This window comes from Solanum dulcamara, chromosome 8, assembly GCF_947179165.1.
Source record: "Solanum dulcamara chromosome 8, daSolDulc1.2, whole genome shotgun sequence".
Taxonomy (NCBI): domain Eukaryota; kingdom Viridiplantae; phylum Streptophyta; class Magnoliopsida; order Solanales; family Solanaceae; genus Solanum; species Solanum dulcamara.
Genome location: NC_077244.1, coordinates 2,068,817 through 2,092,161, shown reverse-complemented (window position 1 = coordinate 2,092,161; position 23,345 = coordinate 2,068,817). Strand labels below are relative to the sequence as shown.

The 23,345-nt window shown below is 31.7% G+C and overlaps 3 protein-coding genes and 1 long non-coding RNA gene across 5 annotated transcripts; 3 read left to right on the top strand and 1 right to left on the bottom strand.

The window, feature by feature from the left end:
* Positions 1-2,173: 2,173 nt before the first annotated feature.
* On the top strand, positions 2,174-2,692 carry LOC129898858 (glycine-rich protein 5-like). The gene has a single exon (XM_055973570.1). It carries the CDS (start codon positions 2,237-2,239, stop codon positions 2,690-2,692), a length of 456 nt encoding a protein of 151 aa, XP_055829545.1. The 5' UTR covers positions 2,174-2,236.
* Positions 2,693-5,565: 2,873 nt separating this feature from the next.
* LOC129901640 (uncharacterized) lies at positions 5,566-9,495 on the top strand. Its single transcript, XM_055976889.1, has 7 exons — positions 5,566-5,764; positions 6,232-6,263; positions 6,384-6,446; positions 6,872-6,958; positions 8,366-8,454; positions 8,974-9,024; positions 9,152-9,495. Exons 1-7 carry the CDS (start codon positions 5,691-5,693, stop codon positions 9,173-9,175), a joined length of 420 nt encoding a protein of 139 aa, XP_055832864.1. The 5' UTR covers positions 5,566-5,690; the 3' UTR covers positions 9,176-9,495.
* Positions 9,496-9,947: 452 nt separating this feature from the next.
* LOC129901072 (transcription factor PIF1-like) lies at positions 9,948-19,143 on the bottom strand. Of its 2 annotated transcripts, none has more exons than XM_055976191.1 (8): positions 18,896-19,143; positions 17,621-18,425; positions 14,796-14,894; positions 14,635-14,700; positions 14,464-14,529; positions 11,561-11,950; positions 10,914-10,989; positions 9,948-10,212 (listed from the first exon to the last, which is right to left on the bottom strand). In XM_055976191.1, the coding sequence occupies exons 1-8, from the start codon at positions 18,997-18,999 to the stop codon at positions 10,208-10,210; spliced, it is 1,611 nt and encodes a 536-aa protein (XP_055832166.1). In that variant the 5' UTR covers positions 19,000-19,143; the 3' UTR covers positions 9,948-10,207. The 2 variants fall into 2 exon arrangements, with proteins under 2 accessions (XP_055832166.1, XP_055832167.1); XM_055976192.1 differs by lacking the exon at positions 18,896-19,143 and adding an exon at positions 18,581-18,873.
* Positions 18,248-22,553, top strand: LOC129901073 (uncharacterized). Its single transcript, XR_008769751.1, has 2 exons — positions 18,248-18,337; positions 22,102-22,553. It is a non-coding gene; the product is annotated as an uncharacterized LOC129901073 (long non-coding RNA).
* The last annotated feature ends 792 nt before the right edge of the window (positions 22,554-23,345 follow it).

Below are 23,345 nucleotides of genomic sequence, written 5' to 3'. Positions count from 1 at the left end.
GCTTAAACTTATATAAAGTTGAACAAGTAAACACACGTCCTACGTGACATAATATATGAAGGACGTAAACTGTCACGTAAGACACATATTGCCACTATGTATCTTGGTGTATTCCCTATGTATCCAATGTATATTTTTCTTATATTTGTATATGAGATACATATGTCATAAAGAAACATTTCAACTCAATTTAATTACTAATTTTTAACTCGAAATTAACAAGTTCAAATCACCTTCAATATTCCTCAAAGGGGCTTAAACATTAATTTGATATAATAGCTTAAAAAATAAAATAATTATTACATATTATAATAAATTAAATTGCACTATTTTTTTCTTCACATTATCAATATTCAGAAGGAAAGAAATGAATGCTAACTTCACAACCACCAGCAAAAGTGATATATTATCAAATGGGGTTTCACATGGCTCCCTCAGTCAGATCCATTTGATGACCAAAAATCATGAACCAAAACTATATTTTCTATTAAAAAAAAATCTTTATTTGGATATATAAAAAATCTGAAAAGACTATTTTTTTTCTATTTATTTATAAGTGGCCAATTTTTTTTAATTCTTCATGCACTGTAGACAGGGCGGAGCTAAATGAATAATGGGGTTCAATTGAATTTCCTGAATCGAAATATTATAGTGTGAAACAAAGCAAAAATTAAAAAAATTATCTAAATACACATATTATTTTATCATAATCTTTAAAATTTTCTGTCATTTAAAAAAATTTCAAAAATCTCCTCTTGCTGATACATCCCTATCCCCACCTCTAATACATCCCTCGCATATCTGGATGTCCTATCCCCTCTCTGATATATTTTTATTCCCTCTCAGATACATCTCTCCCTTATGTATACAGATGTTGCTGATATATCCAGAAGTCCAGTGATGCATACGAAATCCATAAATTTTAAGGGATTGTTATAATTTGAAAAAGAGTAAGAAAATAATATAATTAACTCTTAACACTATGAAATTTATATAAATTACACCAAAATTATTATTTAATTTTTCCATATAGTCATTTAATTTATTAGCAGTTGATCACCTGCGTAAATTAAATTCATTGTTTTGGCCCATACTTCCCAGCTATGCTTGTTAGTAAATGAATTAAAAGCTAGCAGAGATTTCCTAAAATAAAAAATAAAAATAGTGGCACTAAATATTTTGGTTGTGATTGATACAAATAAAGTTATTTTTCGAACAGATTATTATGAATGGCTCAATTTTTTAAAAATGTTTTTATAAAATGATTATTTTGGTATTTGGTTGAAAAGTGAAAAATATTTTCTAATTTTGTTTTTTAAAGATTGATAATAGTATTAGGAAGAAGAGTTATGGAGCAATGAGGAATTAATCTCTATACCTCCCTTTCGATCGAGTAATGGAATCAGTCACCCTCTTTTTGATCGAGTAATGGAATCAGTCACTGATACTTGATGTAGTATCAAGGTCGACTACCTAATAAATTAACTTCGTGGTGTGATTCTTTTTCGAACTCTTAGTGAATGTGGGATACTTCTTGCACCAGAGTGTCTTTTTTATTGATAATAGTATTAATAAATGAGATAATATTAAGATTTTGTTGGATTATGTCAATATTACAGATTGGTAATAATGTCTAACAGTGCTAAAAATCATTGTTTTCTCATTGAAAAATATTCAATGGCTATTCTCACATATATTTTAATTTATTAATAAGAAAAAAAATAGTATTGTTTTCACATAAAAAATTAGGAAGCTTTCCGAAGTGAAAATATGTTTTTCACATTGCATTTTCTCAATGAGCTAGTTCGATGAAAAAAATCATATTTTATAACACAATTTTTTATTAGTTCGTGGTGATTTTTTTTTATTTTGATCTAATTGTGTAAGCGTTGGTTAGAGCTAGTGTTATGACTTTAAGAAGATAATATCATATCATTCTTTCTTAAAATGAATGCAAAATTCAAAGTAAGCAAATAAAAGTGAACAGAAAAAAAGTACCTCTTTGTTCAAAGAATGATCATTGTCAAAAGACCCATGCATGATATTATATATTGCAATTAATCCCATTTAATGTTTGCATCCCTTTTCCACCAAGATACCAATACATTTTTACCTATAAAAGGATACTCAAGGAAACACACTTAGGTATCCAAATAGGAAAAGGCAAAAGAAATTAAGGGTGACAAAAAAGAAGAAGAGAGTTTTTGTTTGTTAGGAAAAAAGATACATAAAAGATATGGCTAATAAGTTGTCTATGGTTTTTATTTTTCTTGGCTTATTAGCAATTAATAATGTTTGTACCACAAGAGCTAGAGAAGTGCCTAGTGAGAAAGGACTTGTTGATCAAAAGAATTTTGTGGGGTTTGGTGGTGTTGGAGGATTTAGTGGTGTTGGAAGTAATGGATTGCCTATTGGTGGTGTTGGGGGTGGGGTAGGTGGTGCTGGTGGACTTGGTGGGGTAGGAGGGCTTGGTGGGGTAGGAGGACTTGGTGGGGTAGGGGGTGGTGATGGTGGATTAGGTGGGTTGGGTGGTGGTGCTGGTGGACTTGGTGGATTGGGTGGGTTGGGGGGTGGTGCTGGTGGACTTGGTGGATTGGGTGGGTTGGGTGGTGGTGTTGGTGGACTTGGTGGTGGAGGGGGGTTGGGTGGTGGTTGTGGACCTTGTAGTGGTGCAAGTCTTCCAAAGCCATGAGATCATGAGAAGAATAATTTATGAGTTCATTTTTTTTTGATGTCTCATTTGATATCTGAAATCCGTGAAGTTCATCTTTATAGTTAAGTAATATTTTTCACGCAAGTTTGGGTATTAAAGTTCATTAAGAATGTCATTTTATTGTTTTTTTTTGTAATTTTTGTTTGAGTTTCTGTGAGCTTTCAATGTATTAATTGACATGTTTTCCTAATGTTGAATGTGGTGTTACACTATCATGTGGTATTAATTTAATATTGATCGATTTAATTGAAATTTGTCATTTTTTTTCTAAACTAAAACACAAAACACCAATAAACGAGTCCACAATATCTATTGTCACACATAAATGTGATTAGCAAAATGGATTATTAAAAATGAGGAGTGAATTATTTTTGCACATGTTCACCTCTCATTGATAGTCGTTCTGGCTTATAGATTTGATCTCATACAAATAAAATCTCGAAGGCATAAGTAAAAGAAGAATTATTTTGTATAAAATTAATTCAGTTCATGAGATATTATAATTATTTTTGGTCTCATGCTAGACTTATATATTTGTATAGTTTTTGTCCAAGCGTTATTTTTTGCAAATCAATTGTTGGTTGCGATCTGAAACAATGCTAACCATCGATATTAATTAGCATGGCAACAAGCAAATCATAAATATTTTACTTTTATCTAACAATACACCAGGAAGTTGTAATTACCTTTCAACATTATATTTATTTTTTTAAAAGAGTTGAAATGGCCATATAAGTATTATTAACTTTTTGCACTTTGGGATTTTCATAATTCTTGCAAGAAGATGCAATGCTTAATTAATTTGGAAAGATCTACCCATGATATTTAATGGCTAAAATTAAGGTGGCAAATGGATGGATCGTAGAATGGAATCATAATACTTCATTTTCATTTTTTTGGCATTCGTCCTAAATAAGACATTAATAATTCAATCAACCACTTCATTTCTGTCTCCTCTGCATTCTCTTAAAAACTTATTGGAATCTCGTCTGGTTCGATTCTCTTTCCCTTCTCATATATGACTTTAAGAATGCTGTAACTCTTCCAACACAATATTCTTGTTCCCTTTTTCATTCAAGAGTTTGTGGAAATACGTTTGTCATTTTCATTTAATATGAGCCTCTTTTACCAGCACTTCACCATTCTTATTCTTGATGCACTTCACTTGGTCTAGGTCATATGCTTTTCTCTCTCGCCTACATAAATTCCTATCCTTGCCTTTGCACTCGATCTCCTGGTACAAGTACTCAAATGTTGTCTTTTTAGCCATCGTGAATGGTAGCTTTGTTTCCTTCTTATCCTTCTTATACCTCTCCATATTCTTCTTCTTTTTTCTCCGCTCCACGCTTTCCACTCATGCCGAATAAATCACTTTCTTAGCTTGAACTTTTTCTTGGATGTCCCCATTCCACCACCAATCTTCTTTTGCTCACCTGAATTATCCTTCGAGACCCCTAACACCTTTCTAGTTGCTTCCCTAATTCAGTCTGCTATCCTAGCCTATTACTTCTTCCCAATCTCCCCATCTTTGACCTCACTTAGGCCCTCCCCATTTAATCCTTGACTAATTAATCATATGCAATCCTCCTCTTTTCTTCTTTTTCCTCCCGATATCTAAATCCATAATCAATAACTTATGTTAAACATTCTCTCCATCTCATTTTAGTTGTTATGTTGTATTTTTCGAAAGGCAATTTGATTAATTTTTAAAGTTAAATTATATTACTTTAACTTAATATTAAAAAGTAAAAAATTAGAGATGCAAAAACTATACTAAAAGTACTATAAGTTACAATTTTTTTCATATCAATATGATAAAAAAATATATCTTAAAATGTTAGTCAAAGTTCATATAATTTGACTCTCAAAAAGAAAATCATGACAACTAAAATAGGACGGAGGGAGTATTTAACAAAAATGAAAGTATTCAGTTTTAATAAAGGATCATACTGTTCAGAACATATATTTAAGGGGTTACTCCCACCTATCCCCAAACATACATAAGGGACCATTTCTATCATTTGTTCGAAAAATTCCAAAGTCCCAATTAGTTAGGGCTGTTCACAATCGAATCGAAATCAATAACTTAATTTCAAAAAAAAGTTATTAATTCATCGGTAATGGATTATTGATTTAGAGGTTTCGATAAAAGTTTCTTTTTAATTATATAAGGTTATCGATTTTTAACTATTTGAGATTTTTCTAACCTGTTAAACATTAATCCGATAGTAAATTCATAAATTATATTTATATCATTCGGCATATAAAGTTCTTCATTTAGGATATAGTTTCATACATACAATTCTAATTGTCTCAAACTCTCGATTATCCTATAAGGTGTCAATGTTTACATTTGAGCAAGATGCAATCTGTCAACTCATGTGCATGATTAATTTAATTTGTCACCTTATTCCGAATAAGTGATTCTCAATGATATTTTTGTGTGTAAAATCTTTGCTATATATGACTTGACATGGGAGAAGGGGCGAAAAACTACACACTTTTGTATTCAGAGCATTGCCCAAGTGAGCAGGCATTGCCTACCAAGCAAAGCTTTCTTGAAGAGACAAAGTTGGTTTCTTTTCAACACCCACCCTTTATTTATTTAGATATTGAGATAAGGTAAATCGATAATCGAATCGATACAATCAATAATCAATAAATCAAGAATCGATAAGATGATATCTTAATAATTTCATAACGGTTTAGCATGTCTACAAAACGATAACTGATAAGTCGAACCGGCTTCTTAGGACCTAATTGAATTTAAACACAAAATAAGGGGACCAGTCTTGCAATTTAACCTCCATATATATATATATTCCAAAACCCCAAAAACCTTTCATCTTCTCTGCTTTGTACAGGGAACAGTTCCTTTATGCCTTTTTCTTTTACAAACATCATCTAATCAGCTTCTTGATTATTTGTTCAAAGGGATTAGAGATAACAAGAACAAAAATCACAAAGAAGAACAAAAATGGGATCCAAAAAATGTGAAGTATGTGATGAAGCAAAGTCGAAATACAAGTGTCCCAGCTGCTTCATACCCTAGTAAAAAATTCCATCTCTTTCTCTGCTTATTTAGTTGAATTATGCACATATATATGCAATTTAGTTTCCACTCTTCTAATTTAATTCTGGGTTTTGAGTCTTTTTTTTTAAAAGTTTATATATGTATTAATTATGTAGATTTTTAAATTTGCAAACCAAATATTCTATTAATTTTATACGTGAATAACTTATATTCTGAACTAGCTACCAAACATTGAATAACTTAGGCAGAAATTAATGTATGAATAAGTTACCTCAAATGACCCCTAAAGGTTGAACTTAATAAAACTTAGATTCTGGATTCTGGATTCGCCTCTGAATAGAGTGAACTCAATTAGTTTGGATTGAGATGTAATAGAGGTAAGTATTTTTCTTTTTTTGGGTTGTAATTTATGGGTTTTGTTACTAGGGATTTGAATATTGATAAACCCATAATTTTTTCTTTTATGGTTGTTTTGATCTTGCAGTTGTTCTTTGGTCTGTTTCAGGAAGCATAAAGGTACGTTCTTTGGAAACATATTTTGGAAATCTAATTATTCTTATGGGTAATACTTGTGGTTTTTGTATTTTATAGTAATAAAAGATGGTCTTTTCATGAGCTTATTTGTGGGTTATGCAGAAATTCCATGTGGAAAACCAAAACCGGAACCATATGCAGAACCAGCTTCTGAGGAAAAACTTGGTAAGGATGGCTTAGAAGAAGAAAAAATTGAACTTGTTTTCCTTCTTATATCTTTGCATAACCATAATAAGAATGTGAATGATATGCATATATTTTTTCTCTTTAACTGTAGTTTTAAGTTTATTGTCTTTGTTAGTATCATTTGTTTGTCATTTAGCTATCCTTTTTGCGGGTGATGGTGCATTATGTTCAATAGCCATGTGCATTTGTGGTGATAACTTTGATACCTGACACGCCTTCTCTTGCGAATTGCTTTCTATTAGAAACTGACTTGTGTAAACAATTTACACTTCGATTCCAACTTGTGTGCGTTGAACAGTGATGACTTCAGCTGGTAGAATTTTGGCACTATTTTTCGTTGTTCATTTAATATGCATAATATGCTAATATTGAGAATGTAACATGCCTCACTCTATCTCTATCAGCTCCTGCTCCAGCATTGCATGTGGAGAAGCCAATCTATGTTGATGAGCCAAGCGAAGCGCTGAATCAGTCACAACTAGAGTCTATAGGTATGTTGCAAATTGTTTGTGTAGTGAGAACAAGAATTATGTTGTTACCTCCCTTGAAGAGTTATACATAAGTCTGGAAAAAATGTTTCAACAAATAACAATGTTGTAGTTTGAGAACATGAATGTCTCAGGCTTCATTTCGCTTCCACTGTGATTATGATATGATTTTATGTAAAAGTCAAGCTTGCTTCATTGCATTAAATCATTTTGAAGTTATATTATTTCCTGCAATGAAGCAAGTCTATGTCTTGAAGATTTAGACCAGAGGCGAAATCAGGATGTACGGAAGGCCCGGATGAAGCAGCATCTATGTTTGACACATTGTTTTCACTTAAGATAGAAGGCATGACTTGCTAAGAACCTCACCTTAATAAGAGACTGATTTTGCTTTCTAATGTAACCTATTATGTATACTAGTTTTGAGAATGCACATACTTCCACTTTAATAGCGAGTTTTTACTCATGACACATCCATAATCTATGTCTCCGTCTTAGAGAGGGGATTAGCGTAATTATCTGAGTCTTGACTTTTCATGATCGTGTTGGCACCTTGGTGAGACTAGCTGTGATTTTATCATAGAAGGATAAGGCACAATAACAATTATTGTCAGAGCTTGGTCAGCTTATCATTCTGTAACTCAAGGATGTGGCCTAGTGGTCAATGAAATGGATTGAGAACCATGACGTAATTCCCAACCGAGGCAAAGCAAAACTAGGTGATTCCTTTCATCTGTCCAAGCCTTGGGGTTTGCCTTCTGCCTTGACTGAATGGACTGAGACCGAGGAACAACTATCGTGCTACTGGCTTTTAACCAAATTGCAACTTTCTAGCTCTTAGCTTGACTACCTCTACCAAGAAGCTCTCTCTCGCTTTGGCCCAACCAACTCACAAACGATGAAAAGAAGTCCCCTAACTATAGATAGGAAAAGATGTAGAGGTGCATGCCACACTCACGAGAGACTGAGAAGTTGACGAAGTAGCGAGTTAAATGAGAGGCTAGAGTCAAAGGCGAGCCAACTCTGGCAACTTTACGTAAGGCAGAGTTTGGTTTTTTTGGGGTGATAGTAGAAAAGTTGACTGATAAGTCACCCTTACTGCCACTCTACAGAACCGTACATGAAATTTTCACCTCATACGGCTCCTCGTTCAGGAGGTAGCAGGTATCCGTAGAATTAGTCAAGGTGCGCGCAAGCTGGCTCAGACACTACTGTTATAAAAAAAAAGTTTTATCAGATTTACAGTCCATTAATTGGCACTTTTATGTCCATCCTAGAGAACTACGGATTTGTTATATACTAGAAATTGCACTTTTGGTAGCATTGAAGGAATTTCTTAATTATGTGCTAAACTAATATCTGTTTCTTGAATTGTTCTTTCCCCCATGATGTTTTCTAGCTTCACTGCAGCTTCTTCCACTGAAATTGTTGAGGCTACGAGGAACAAAGAGCTTCAAAAACTCATAAACAACCTGGATTCTTCATTGGATGCAGAGAATGTAAGTACACCATAGTCCCACTTAATATCTGATTACGTGCAATAACATACCCAGTGAAATCCCACAAAGCGGGGTCTGGGAAAGGTAGAGTATACGCATACCTTACCACTACCTTGTGGAGGTAGGAAGTCAAGTCAAAGGATAATATATCTAATTTCGTCAAAATGCTTACGAAAAATAACTGAAATAAATACTTGTTCTGATAGAGCCTTCTTTCTACTGAAGATTATACGTAGATACACAACCAAAACCTTATTTCTTTCTCATTCATTGTTCTTTTTATCTCCAAGTGATAACAATACCAAATGCAGATAGTGAAAGAGAGAATTCATCGTTAGTAATCATTTAATCCTATGCATGATTATAACAGGTGTATTTTGAAAATCTTTTGAAAGAAACAAATAGTAATTTTTTCGTGGTGGAACAAAATATCTATCATCTCTTGCTCAAACTGATGCGTGTTTTGCTAGAGCAAAAGGTATGTTAACGCTGCTTCAATTTTCTATTATTGTCTCTCAGGAACTTGACAAGGCAATGGAAAAGGAAGAATTCCGCATACTCAGTGAAAAGGTATACGTTAAATTCCTTCTTTCTCTGCTCAGTATAAGCATCTAATATCCTTTTTTTTAAACCATAATACATCTGATAATTCAACCTTCTCTTTGGTACTGCCTGACTAACATCAATGTGACTGCAGATTTTGTCCATAATTAGTCAATAAAGACGTTCAACACAGGATGCAACAAGCAGTGCTGTAACGAAGGAAGATCTTGTTATTGGGTATCTACCAAGAAGATTTTGCTTGAATCTTACATTTTGCTTGAAGATATTAGTGATACAACTGCAGGCTGTTCTAATTCAGCATGCTCTGCTCTTCTGCCCTCCTCCTCCCCCTTGCTTCCAATTATTTGTATTTGTACCGTGAACAAAGTGTGTCGATATAGCTTTGTTTTTTTGGTCATCGGTTTGACTCCGATAGCCGGCTTTTCCTCCGAGAACTTCACTGACACTATCAATATTTGAGTGAGGAGTCATAATTGATTGGAAAGTAGTTTTTACTTTCAATAAACAGTTGGAAGTCTTAGACGAATATCGTCCTGTAGTCCAAGGGTGAAGGATATTGGAAGCTTAGACTAGTACCTCCTCTTGTTGGTATGGTAAAACTTGCAGTTATTATAGCCAGCTCCCATCAAAAAAGCGTATTCGTAAAAATATTTGGAAAAGGAAGGGGTATTGGGTAGAATTAAAGGCTTTTTCGTTAGCAAAATCTTTTTCTACCGGGAATTTGTGACAGGTGGTTTGTGCAAGGTCCACAATTCCTTTCCAGTTATGGATACTTGACGCCACCGGAGCACGGGCAGAAAGGGATCGTAAGTCGGAAATGCATAGAAACCTGCTTCACACTGAATACTGTTGAGAATATAATTAAGTAAATAAAAATGTGTTTACTCTCATAACTTTAACAATTTTTGGATGAGAGAAATACACACTTCAACAAATATCATTTCTTTCATTAAATATTTTTCTCTGAAGATGAAATGGTGACACACTTCAATAAATATTAGTTCTCTTAGAAAAGGATTTTAAAGATCTATAATATAGAAAGCACAATACTAGTTCTATCATGTCATTATAATTACAAATTAGTGATGTTATACTGTAGTAGTCAGCCAGTGTAGACTGCACTCTTGTTTCTCTTACACTACAAAACTTGGTCGGGAGAAGCTCTCGTGGTCGATCCTCCGCCTTGTAATCAACCTGAAAACACACATAAATTGAATAAAATCTCAAGTTTATGCCGGTCAATCTGATATTTGGCACTAATAATCATAAATTTCTAGTCCAACTAGAAGAGAAAGTATCTCTTAGCATCTTCCTGTGGAACTTGTGCAAGAGATTTAAGAAAAATAAGCTAAAAGTTTCATGCTGCTTGTCTTCTTTTGTCTCTGAAATATATAATTGGAACATAACAAGTAGACAGTGCAAGAAGCATTGATTTTGCCATCCTCTAACATGGGACGGATTTACTGCCCAAATTTGGTGCATGTGAACCCATTCTCTCTGTCAAACTAGGTATTTTGTGTACAAATTTCCTTAAATTGGTGACTCGAGGGTCTATCGTAGACAACCTCTCTACCTTTACAAGGTAGAAGTAAGGTTTGCGTATGTATTTCCTAAAATTGGTTTAATATTATCTGCTGACCATATGTTCCAAAAAAGTTGAATGATGCACTTGGTTGGATACTGAATTATTTACCTAGAAGAATACGGATTGAATTCCAACTTAAAACTTCATTTTTCTCCTTTTTTTAAAGTGTTGTATGCATGTTCTAGAAATCCTAGATCTACTTAAGCCTCCAACAATATTGAGAAATCATTCCTCCTCCTTCAGCATTGGTACAAGAACAACCATAATAATGTAATATGTAAAATGTGACCATCTGAATTGTATGCTTTACCAGATTGATGATTCTCTGCACTTCCTTCTATGCAGCTGTTTGGTTTACTGCTGCTCGGCTGTTCCACTCCCTGATTCTGCATTTCAATAATGTCTATTGTCAAAAGATTTCTTCGAAGAGTACGCAATAAATTAAGGCGATTGACCACAGTTTAAAGTTTAGTTTATGTTGCAAGACGAAACTCTAGGTGAAAATTTCAACACGAACATAGTTATCATGACAATAAAATAAATATGTGTCACTTCAAATTAGTCGGGTTTCATCAGTGTCTCACGATTAGGTGGATGTGAACAGTACTGAGGTTACAATACCGAGCTTGAGATGTGTTCAAAAGGTGCAATATCAATGGGTGCAGGAGCTGCCACTGAATTCCAAAATCATTTAAGACTCATGAAACTATACAAGTTTCAAACAGAGAAGATAGTGCTAGTTGACACCTCTCCTTGCATTTAGTGTTAGTTGCATTCCCCTTGATGGATAGGACAAGAAAAAAGTCTAGCAGGAATGAACTTTTTTACCTAAGCAATTAGCTACATAAAAGCAAACAGAGGAAGTGAAGAATAGTTGGTTTCCTATGAATACCGGATACCTAAAGTGAGAAAAAAGAGAGGATATAAACATAAAGAGTGAGAAAAACAAGGACTTGCCTGGGTTAGCATCAGTTGTGCCTGCTGTAGACCAAAATATTGATGATATGGATCAATTAAATTCGGAAGTCTTGGCTGATTAATATTATGTTCAGCATGTGAGTTTAGCCTCGGAGGATCTGGCTGGTTCTCAACTGGGATTCTGGATGGATCAGGTGCAGGAAATGGTGGCAAATGATATGCCGGAAGAGGATATTGAGGAGCCATTTGTGCTGCTGCAGCTGCATTCCGTATTGCTTGACCTGGCATTAGTGGCGTATATGGCACCATTGGCCGGTGCATGCCCATTTCCATATTCGTCCCCATACCCATATTCATTCCCATTGTTGGCATGTATTGCGGGATGCCAGGATACATCATAGGGACCATGCTGCATCCCGTGGACATCATCTGCAGTAAAGCAGGTATGATCAAATTGTAGCCTAAACTGATCACTTAATGTTTTTCAAAGAACTTAATTGAAGATGCAGCACATGTCAAATTATCATCAGGAAATTATTACTAGTTTACTACGTCACAAGGCGGGATAAAGAATAAGTGATAAATCTGAAATAAAGGATACTCCATGTATTTCATTTTGTATAGAGGTGTTTGACTGAGCATGTTGTTTAAGAAAGAAATATTTTTGACACAAAGAATATCCTTAAAACTTGTTGTCTTACACATACCATGACATTTCTCTGTCTGTAAGAACATGTCCATTAATTAAAAGGTAAACTAGAAAGCTTAAAGTTAAAATTTTCCACATATAGAAAAGTGCCAATTCTTCTTCAAAGAGACTATAAAGGAATGAGCATCATAACAGAGGAGGTACTTGATCAAATTTCTTCAGTGTTGGACATATCATACCCAGCTTGAACCAAAAACTAGCTGAAAGAGAGTTAACCAGGAAAAATTGCAGCTTAAACTTCGGAAGAGTTTGAAGGTTCCAATATTAATCCTTAACTATTAACTCAGGTCCAGCTATTATCTTACTTAATAATCCTCTTCTTAATGCCCTTTTAGTGAAATGTGATTGGAGAAGTAAGTTCCGCAACTGACCAACTTCTTATGACCTCAAAGATACTAGAATTTTAGAACTCTCCAGTTCTGATAAAATGAAAACCTTTTTAGCACCAAAGAACATTGCCGGGAGTACTCTCCTCAGCAATGGACTATTTAACTTATACAATGGAAATATTTTCAGGAGGTGAACCATCAAATGAGAAGAAGAAATGAAAGGAAACACAGCAATAAGTAAAGAACTCATCTCAATGAAAACACGTACTAACAGATTACCGAAACTCAATATACCATTTCATATTTTGTACCAAAACAATATTGTTCAAAAGAGAATCGAATGAAGTGTCAATGCATTGGGTAGCAGTGGATGGAAGATAACTCTTATCTCAAATTGAATTTGAAACTTTTTGAGTTTGAATTCAAAACCCCATGTGGCAAATGCTACTTAATCTCAATAGATTTCAATAGAAAAACTAACATCATGCCTTCTCAGGATATGCTGGAAGCATATATGAATAGATGTCTTTGATGTATAGGAAAGGCATGTCTTATATCTTCATTGTACAATATCTAGTGTTGACGACAAGCAAATATATATTTTTTCTTTGGGGAAGTAGAATTAGAATAGGGAAAAAAGCTGCAGTATGTCTGAGTCATTTACATTCCTTATAATTCAGAGAATATCAAATATCCAGATACTGAACTAGAACTATCCACATCCGTAAAATGGTCTCAATAAAGAAAAATGTATATACAAGATTCATATAGCCAAACCCAACTAGCTGAGGATTGATACACGGTTGTTGTCGTGTACCTACATCTAGGATAGCTGTCTTTTTTACTTTTTTGTACTATGCTTCGGAAAATCTACGTCTATAGAAATTTCTTATTTTGTAAAAATAGCAAAATAAGCAAAAAAACAATAAATCTGTAATATGAGGCTTAATAATCAGATTACCAGATTAAGGAAAAGATGTTACATACTCTAAGGGGTTGTTTGGTAAGATGCATTAGGACAAATAATACATGCATTAGCTTTGTGTACTACTAATACTTTGTTTGGTACACTTTTTCAACCCACGTATCCTTTATTTGGTATTATCCTATGTATAACTAATACATGGGAAACCATGGTATTAGCAATGCAAGGGGTTTTAATGCACGCATTAGCATGGTTAAAAACACAATTGCCCCTCAAAACCTTTTCCACATCCTTTTCATCGTATTTGTGGAGAGTACTTTTGTAAACAAATAATTTTTTTAGAAATTATGCATTCTATGTTATTTTTAATACCCAACCAAACTAGAATAAGAAATAATCTCGGCATAACTAATGCCAGCATTACTAATACAGCATATTCAGCACTATTCTTATACACCCTACCAAACGACCCCTAAGTAGATTAATAACTTGTAGAAGCAGAAAATAGTTGAATTTATTCTCAGAAAAACAGTCTTGAATAGGAAATCAAGTGTTTTGAATTTTCACTAGTTTTGACATCTAAGACACATGAAACAATGAAGTGAGCTCCTCGATGTGTATAAGCTATCCAACATTCTGATGTTGAAGTATTCAATATTTTAGCAGACAACAAAAAGTTTCCTTTGCAGCAAAAAAACAATTTATGTTTTTAGTAATTAAGAGCTAAGTTGTTCGGACTCTTCAAAATTGTTGCCGCACCTGTGTCAGATACTCCAAAATTGCACTGCTTTTGAAGGATCCGACACGCACTCGATGACATTTTTGAAGAGTCCGAGCAACATAGATTAAGAGACTGAACAAATGGACTGATGGGTGTTAGGACTTGGGAGGAAGCAACTAAGAGGACTTCTGTTACAAGAAGAGAGAACTTGATTTGCAAGGTGCCAAGAGAACAAAAAAGAATGCTAAACAAATATACCTGTACTTGCAATTGCAATGATTTAAGGTACTCAATTGCTTCATCCAGCATTGAAGCTTTGTCTGACTGAAAGTTAATAAAAGAGAAACTTATATACATGTAAAGTTAAGAACAGACTTTCTATGATGAACAGAACAAAATGTATGGTGAATTCAAAGATGATGTCAAAACCTTGTTGCAACGTGGTATGAGTTCTTGTAGAGCCTTCATCTTCTCATTTATTCTATCTCGGCGTTTCTGCATTATTGAAAACACTCAAATATTGAGTAAACAGACATAAAATTAGAAGACTTAAAGCCATCAAAACCTTCAGACTGAGAATAGTATTATACCCTTTCAGAAAGATTATGGACCTCTGCTGCGCGAGATTTCTTTGCGGATGTAGAACTTCTAACTTGCTTCCTTGCATCAGCAAACTCAAACTCAACATCCTAGGATATTAGGGATGCAAAATTTAACAACATAATAAATGAAAATATCTGAATAAGCACTTACAACAACAATAACTACTACTACTAGTATGCCTCAATTAAGCTGCATAGCGATCGATTCGGGTCGGTTTTGAAGTTTATCGGTTATCGGTTTATAGACATGCCAAATCGTTATAGAACCATTAAGATATTGGTTTATCGATTATCGATTTGTCGGTTATTGATCATTATTGGTTCGGTTATCGGTTTAACGGTTAAGATTTGATTCGAAAAAGAAAAAAAATGAAAATCACTTAGAAACAAGGTGACAAATTAAATGAACCATGCACATGAGTTGATAAATTGCGTCTTGCTTAAAAGCAAATGTAAAACATTATATAATAACCAAAAAATTGAGACAACTAGAAATAAAAGCATGAAAACTAAATCTTAAGTGAAGGACTTTATATACCGAATAATAATAAATATAAATTATTAAGTTACTATCGGGTTATCGGTTAATCCGTTAAAAAAAACCTTAAACAATTAAGAACTGATAATCCGATAATTACGGAAACCGCTAAATCAATAACTTTTTTTCGGTTTGGTTTATCGGTTTCAGTTCAGTTTTGAACAGCCCTAGCCTCAATCCCAAGCAAATTAAGGTCGGCTATATGAACCTCAATCTATGTCGCGCCATTTAAACTAGTCTCAATCCAATATAAAAATAAGAATTAGCTTCACTAACACTATATATTCTCTACATTTTCTAATGGCATGTAAGTCTCTAACAAGACTAAAAGATTCATAGCAAACATTGATAACGAAAGAACTTACTAGCATGACTAGAACTTAACTATCTATCAAAAAAAGAAAAAAAAGAAGATGAAACTTTGTGGCATATAAACAAAAGAACTAATTTATATAAAATACTACTTAGTAAAAGGCAAATTTGATAACGAAAGAACCTAAGTTATTTTGTTACTCTCTCTCTCTCTTTAATTTTGTTTGACACTCTCTCACAAGATTTAAAAAGGCATTCATATATCATACAATTATTTAATATCAAATCATAATTATTTTTTTAAAAAAAACTTTGTATTTAATCAAATTAGAACACATATTTATAAAGTAAATTAGCTGAAGTAGTTTACTATACCAATTCCTTTTAAGCTAAAAGTATATCAAAAATCATTTTATCCTATTCAAATTAGACTCAGTACATTATTTTTGTAATTTACTACTCCATTTGTTTTACTTTATATGACTCACTTTTCTCTTTAGTCATTCCAAAAAATATGACACATTTTTATATTTAGTAGCAATTTAATTTTAAAATACTTATTTTACTTTTAATAAAATAATTTTTAATTATACAAATATTTATGATTTATTTTAAGTCATAAAATTTAAATTTTTTTCTTTCCTTCTTAGATTTTATATCGTAAATACGATATAAAATATACTACTATTTGGAAGAGAAACAAATGCCAATGAATTAGGATGACCAGTAGAATTTGTATTTTGTGATTGTGACAACAACCACCTTACTCGACCTCCCTATTATCATCATGAGCATACGTGCAAGAAATTTTTGTGGTGTAGAAAGACATGTGTCATAACGACCCAATTTGGCATTATTATGACGGTGAGGTGGCTTTCAATATCTTTGTAAAAATATTTATTTTTAATCCGACGTTTCTATTGAAATTAACTTTTTTGCTAATAATAAAGTAAAATTATTGTACATTCTATTATTATCATATTGAAAAAATTACAGCAAAATGATAAATATTTAATGATTATTATTTACTTAAGTTATAATTTTAATTAATTATTAAATGTAGCTATTTAATTTAATTTCTAATTATATAAATTCAAAAATTGTATAAGCTTACGTTAGTTATTTATATACGATTTGTTGGTACATTTGATTTATATAAGTTATGAAAAATTCTAAATGTTGTATATAATTATTCTGTTTGTATATGATTTTGTTGATATATTTAATTTGTATAAGTTCTGAAAAGTTCTTAAATGATAAATACAGAATTTGTATATACTTACTTTGTTTGTATATTGACAAGTGAAATATATAAACAGAATTTTGAAAAATTTCTAAATTTCTAAATACAAAATTTATATATACTTTCCCTATTTATATATTGACAAGCGAAATATACAAACGAAAATGTCATAACAAATGAAACTATAGAGATATAGAGCATAATTATGCATAATAGCTAAAAAACATAATTAAGATACTTATAGTATCTATTTGTGAAATTTCCTCTTCCATATTCTACTTATAATAATATTACATTGTATAACATTGAGTATATTATTGACTTTACCTAATTCTAAAATGCTAAATGCATGGACATGTCTTTTTTAAATTAAATCTTTTTTAATGTTCTAAAAAAAATGTTTTCAATTTTTTTTAACCAACTTAGAAAAAATTAAAAATGTTTTTCTCAACACACCCTAGTCATTCACTTAAGGAAAAAATTAGAGGTAACAATTACAACGTTGTTTCAATTTACTTATCTTACTTTCATTTTTATTGTTTTAAAAAAAAATTATTAGTAATTTTTTTAACGAGTATATAATTATAATTTTTCACATAACATTATTTAATATACTTTTAATTTAAAAATCTTATTTATACTCGACAAATAAATTGAAACAAAAATATATTATTAATCCTTGTTTACGTAGTAGTAAACGGAAGCTAACTGCTTACTCACCTCGCTTAGACCTTCATTGTCATCCGATTCTCTACCTTTCCGTTTCCGATCGTCCGCCGCCGCATGCGCCGCCTCCTTATGCGACGGATGTGGCGGTTCTGCACTGGCGCTTACACTATCTCCTGAGCCACTTGTAGATGTTGTCAACGTCAACTCGCTTGCCGTTGTCACTCCCCTACAGCCGCTGCTTGTCGCCGTCGCCGTCGCCGTCGCCGTCGCCGTCATTTCCACACCTCTGGCATTCACGGCGGAATCTGGTGTTACATTATCTGATACGCGTGCAACCATATATTCAGGTATTGCTGCGACCGGAGTCTCGTTTGAATCTATAATCTTCGATGCCCTAACCGAGTGACTTGAAGTTGATGTAGTACCATTTCGTAAACTTGCTTCATTAGGCAACCGTGAAAAATGCCCCAAATTCTGCAATCGATCTGGTAATTCACCCTCAGTACATCTCAATTGAGGTATAATCGGCCGTGGAGACGATGCAATCGTTCTTCCAGAAGGCGGAACCGGAGGCTGACGGATCTCCACCGTTGAAGTACCAATTTCTCTCGGCGGTGCTGCGGCGCAGCTCAGCGTAGTATATAGAAAATCGTCGATGGAGGAATCTTCAAGTGGAGATTGAAGCCAAGAGGCCATTTCATCCTCTTGTATAAACAGTGGAGATGAAGCTGCTGCCGTTTCTTCTACGGCGGATTGCTCGGAAAAAAGGTGAGATTTCCTTACAGATCTTTGATTTTGGCTTTGCATAGTTACTTGACCATTTTGCCATATTAGCTCCATGATTTCTTCATCTGCTCTGCAATAATCCCCCCCAAAAAATACTAAGAAGACAAATCAAAAAATTTACTTCGGAACTTCAACATCCTGCTGCTCGTGGTATTTCACGATCAATACTGAAAAAATCAACTCACATATACAGATTAAGCAACAAAAATTAAGTGTAAAACTTACCCTATGTGCTTTACTTCTTGTTGCTGCGTGATGTTTCATGATCAGTATTGAAAATAAATGAAGAAAAATCAACTCACATATACAAATTAAACAACAAAAATTTGGTGTAAAACTTACACTATGATCTTAACATCCTGTTGCTCATGGTGCTTCGTGATCAATATTAAAAATGAACGAAGAAAATTAGGGGTAAAACTTACACTGTGGACTTACTAATTGCCATGATGTTTCACGATCAGTATAGTATTGAAAATGAACGAAGAAAATCAACTCAATTCTACAGATTAAATAACAAATATTAGGTGTAAAACTTACATGGTGGATTTCTTTGATGTGTTGAAAATTGTAGAAGGAATATTAGGATAATCATCATCCATTTTGAAATCAGGAACAACGCAGTAATTCATCTTATGAGGCATAAATTCTCAGAAATTCAGTTGATATTTATTGTTCCTCGTTCAGAGTTGTTCTGTGAGAGTTTTTTTGACTTAGCTATAACATCTTGTGTTATAATTTTGACTTGCTACCGACTTAGCTTGCTCCAAATATTATATTATTATAAAAATTTAATAAGAATAGGTTGGTGAAATATTATTAGTTAAACATCGTGATATGGTTTTTGTGGTTAATGAAGTGATGAAAAATCATACGTTTCAGGTTCACATTTTAGTGGAGATAATTATAATATGTATTTTGTTTTTCATCTATCTTAATTTTAATGAATAGATAAATATCTCATAAAATTAATTGAGATACGCAAAAATTAATTTAAACACTACAATATCATCAGGCATTATGGATTTCATGTGGCGGTTAGCTCAAACGAGAGTTCCAGAAACTTCATTTATAACGGTAGATCCCGTGAATAAATTATGAGTTCTTATAAATACAGTAAAAAATTTACTTGGATTTAGTAGGTAGTTAGAGGCGGAAATAGAATTTTAAAATTTTGTGAATTTTGAACTTATTATTAGATTTGTAGCTAATTTTAATTACTAGCTTTGTAATTAATATTTCTATATATTTAATTAATTTTTTTAATAAAAAATATAGCGTCAAAATAAAAATTATTAAATTCGTTTTAGCTTCACTTAATACATATTATTCTTTTAAAGTTAATTTTTTTAGATATTTAAAAGCTATAAACAAATCTAAGTTGCAATTCTTTTATATCAGCATAATAAAATATTATATTTTAAAGTATCGATAAAAATGGAGAGTGTTTAATGTCTTTTTGCTGGCAAGAACGATAAGGTCTCTTTTTTCTCTCCTTAAATAAATATTATTTTTAAAAAATTGCTTGTCTCAAAATAAATATCACTTTAAGAATTTAAGATAATAATCAATACTATATTTTTATACTCTATTTTATAATAGTATTTAAATTCTTAGAGATAATATTTATTATAAACATAATGTGTAAATTGTATAATCATATTTATTAATTTTGTAGTAAACGTCATTTTTAGGCGACAGTAATATAAAGACGAATTTGATTTTTGATGCTACACGTCTTTTCCTGTGACAGCAACAGATTTCTTTACCCGTCCCTTCCCTCCAACTAAACGTCAACATATATCTCCTAATTAGGAGTGTACATGGATCGAGTTGATTCAGATTTTTTACAAATTAAATCAAATTATTTGTGTCGGGTTATTAAATCTATAAACCAAATCAAACCAATAAAAGTCGGGTTTTTCGATATTAATTTTTCTCGAGTTTTTCCGATTTTTTCGAATTTCTCAAGTTTTTCATAGTATCTAATAAAAAGCACAGTGCATTGCTTTTTAAAAAGAGTTCTAGTACAAAATATCAACATACAAGATGGAGGCAAAACACCATTTGAAGTTTTAACTTTATAATATAACTTTATAAAATGAACTTTTTTTATATATTATTTAGATAAGCTTCTCAGGTCAAAATCTAAATGTAAGAAAGAAAACAAAAAATATGAAAAAATAGTTATAAATTATATTTTAATAAATATTTTTATATATATAACATAATTTAAAAGTAGTATATCTATAATCGGGTCGGTTTGGGTTCGGTTTGATTTTTTTTAGTTAAAATCAAACCAACTCTATAATGGTCGGGGTTTTTTTTTCCAAACACCAAACCAAGTCAAACCAAACCACTAGTAGAGTTTTTTTTCCGGTTTGGTTCGGTTTGTCGGTTTGCCCTGTACAGACCTACTCCTAATAATAAATACATATCCTTATGAAGAGACAAATATAAAATTTAAATTTGACAATTTAGACCTTTTAAAAAAAATTAATATTTAATTTGCTATATATATATATATATATATATTAGAAGTTGGGAATTGAATATCAGAATGCATATTTTAGTAATTGGGTTATGAAACTTTTAGTTTATAAGGTAGTATGAGATATGTAATCGAGGGAAAAAAATAATTGTTTAATTAATTAAACGAATGTTACCTTGTATTATAGTAGGGGTGCACATATATTTAAGAAATTTGAGCTAGCAAATCGCTAAAATATCATATGTTTTATATTTATATCATTAAATGTATAGGAGATAATGGTTTGATAGATATATGAAGAATATTGATTTAGATATTCATATATATGATTTTTTAAGGGTATGATTTAGTAGTCAATAAAATGGATTGAAAATCATGAGAAGTCAGTTGTAAATTTCACCAGAGATAAAGTCACTAGTTGATATCAGTTTCCCATCTATTCTAGTTAGTCTTGGTGGACTGATTATTTGGTACCTTTTGCTGACGAAAATGACAAAATTTCATAAAATTAGTTGAAATACGTGCAAATTGACCAAACATCACACTACATTAATCAGAGTAAGAGGGATCTTGAACTAAGAAATAGACTTTCGATGTCCAAATCTTAAAAATGATTGTTTTTATTAAGGAGCGTTTTTTGGGTGAGATTATAAATTTAACAAATTAGTCGTATCAATAAAATCTAAATATTAGACAGGTTATTAAGCAAAAAAATGAAACTAAAATGTTTCAATTTCAAACACTAAGGAATCTAATATTACTAGTATTATTTCGAGGCATTTTTTTTTAAAAATAACAGTACTTTGAATCCTAATTACTATTCACAGTGATAATTTAACTAATTATCTAACGTAATAATAGTTCGAAGTATTAGTTTGCTTTGTATCTGTTCGTTCTGTATAAATTCTTCTTGTATCAGAGCAAAACAAATAACGAATTAATACAAAATAAATTGATATAGTTCTAAACGAACAGATATAGAACAAAACAAATAAAATTCAAATTCTTGTTATGTATTATAATTTTTTAAATTTTTTTATTATTTTAATAAATACATGACATATATTTAGTCTATTTCGCAATTTTCCTTATTATTAAACTGTAAAAGTCTTTGATTTTACATATGACTTTTTTATGCCATTTATAGTTAGGTCAGAACTGTTTTATGTATACATGATAAGGTGCATATCCAGATCTCAGTGCCTAATCATTTGCTTTATCATTTACAAAATTTTGTTTGAAATTCTTTTTGTAGGGCCTTAAGGAGACAAGAATATTGGTATCTATCTATCCATATATCTGAATAATTCAATAGTATTTAAATAATAATAACCCCATATTTGGATAAATGTGTGATTTCCATATTAAGTATTTTATGTTACTAATGATTGGGACAATACAGTATAACAAGTGCCAATTAGGACATCATTAGAATATCTTCGTACCTATTCTTATTATTTTAAAAAGAAAATCTAAGTTAATTAGTTCAATCTTAAAAAATAAAGCTAATGATTAGACATGTGCTTAATATCATTATCTCTAATATAAGAATACAAGGGCGTGGAGGACATAGAAAAGGATAAAAAAAAATTGTAGATACCAATGTGTTGTGTTGGTGTTTGTTAATGTTAGTAGTCGTGGTATTACTCTTGTAGTTTTTTATTTTTCGATTTTTATTACTATATATTGTTTTTTATATTACAATTATCATATTGTTTTGTTGTAGTTTTTGTTATTGTTTGTTGTTTTTTATATTTCTGCTAATTATTTCTTTTTCTGGATGGTTTGATTTTTTTTTTCTTGAATCAAGAGTCTATCAAAAAATTAATTTTTCTATCTCTGAGATAGGAATGAGATTTACATAACTTTAGACTTTATTTTCTAAAATTACACTGAATATATTTTACAAAATGTACCTTCACATTAATTTTTTTTTCCTTCTATAAATTGAATTTGGCCATATCACTCACATAATTCTTTATTTTTGTTACGCAAAAAAAGACAAATTAGATATGGGGTCATCTACAAGAATAGAGACTTTACAAATAGGGTTACTATCAAAGATTATGATTGAGGTGGTAAATATTTGTCCCATTTTAATTTAAGATTTCAGGTTTTGAACTTGAAAATGAAATCACTTATAATAATGAGCATTTTACAAAAGTGAAATTTCTAACTACCGATTCAAATTAAGATCTCAAATTAAATAACAAATGTCGGGTGAAAATTGAAGAAGAAAAAAAAAAGGTTATATCTAAGTGTGTGTATATACATGCACCTGACAAAAAAATTATTTGACAGAGTGCACGAGTGATATTTATTTTTTTATTTAAATTCTTTTTGGTAAAATTCAGTTGGCTATAAATTAATTCATATTTTGTTTTCCTAGATCATATATTTATAGTTATGGTGTTACATGCACATTATTTCATTTTTTGGTATCTCTCACTAACCACATAGTCTAATTTAACGGGCATCTGATAGTGATATAGAATAGTT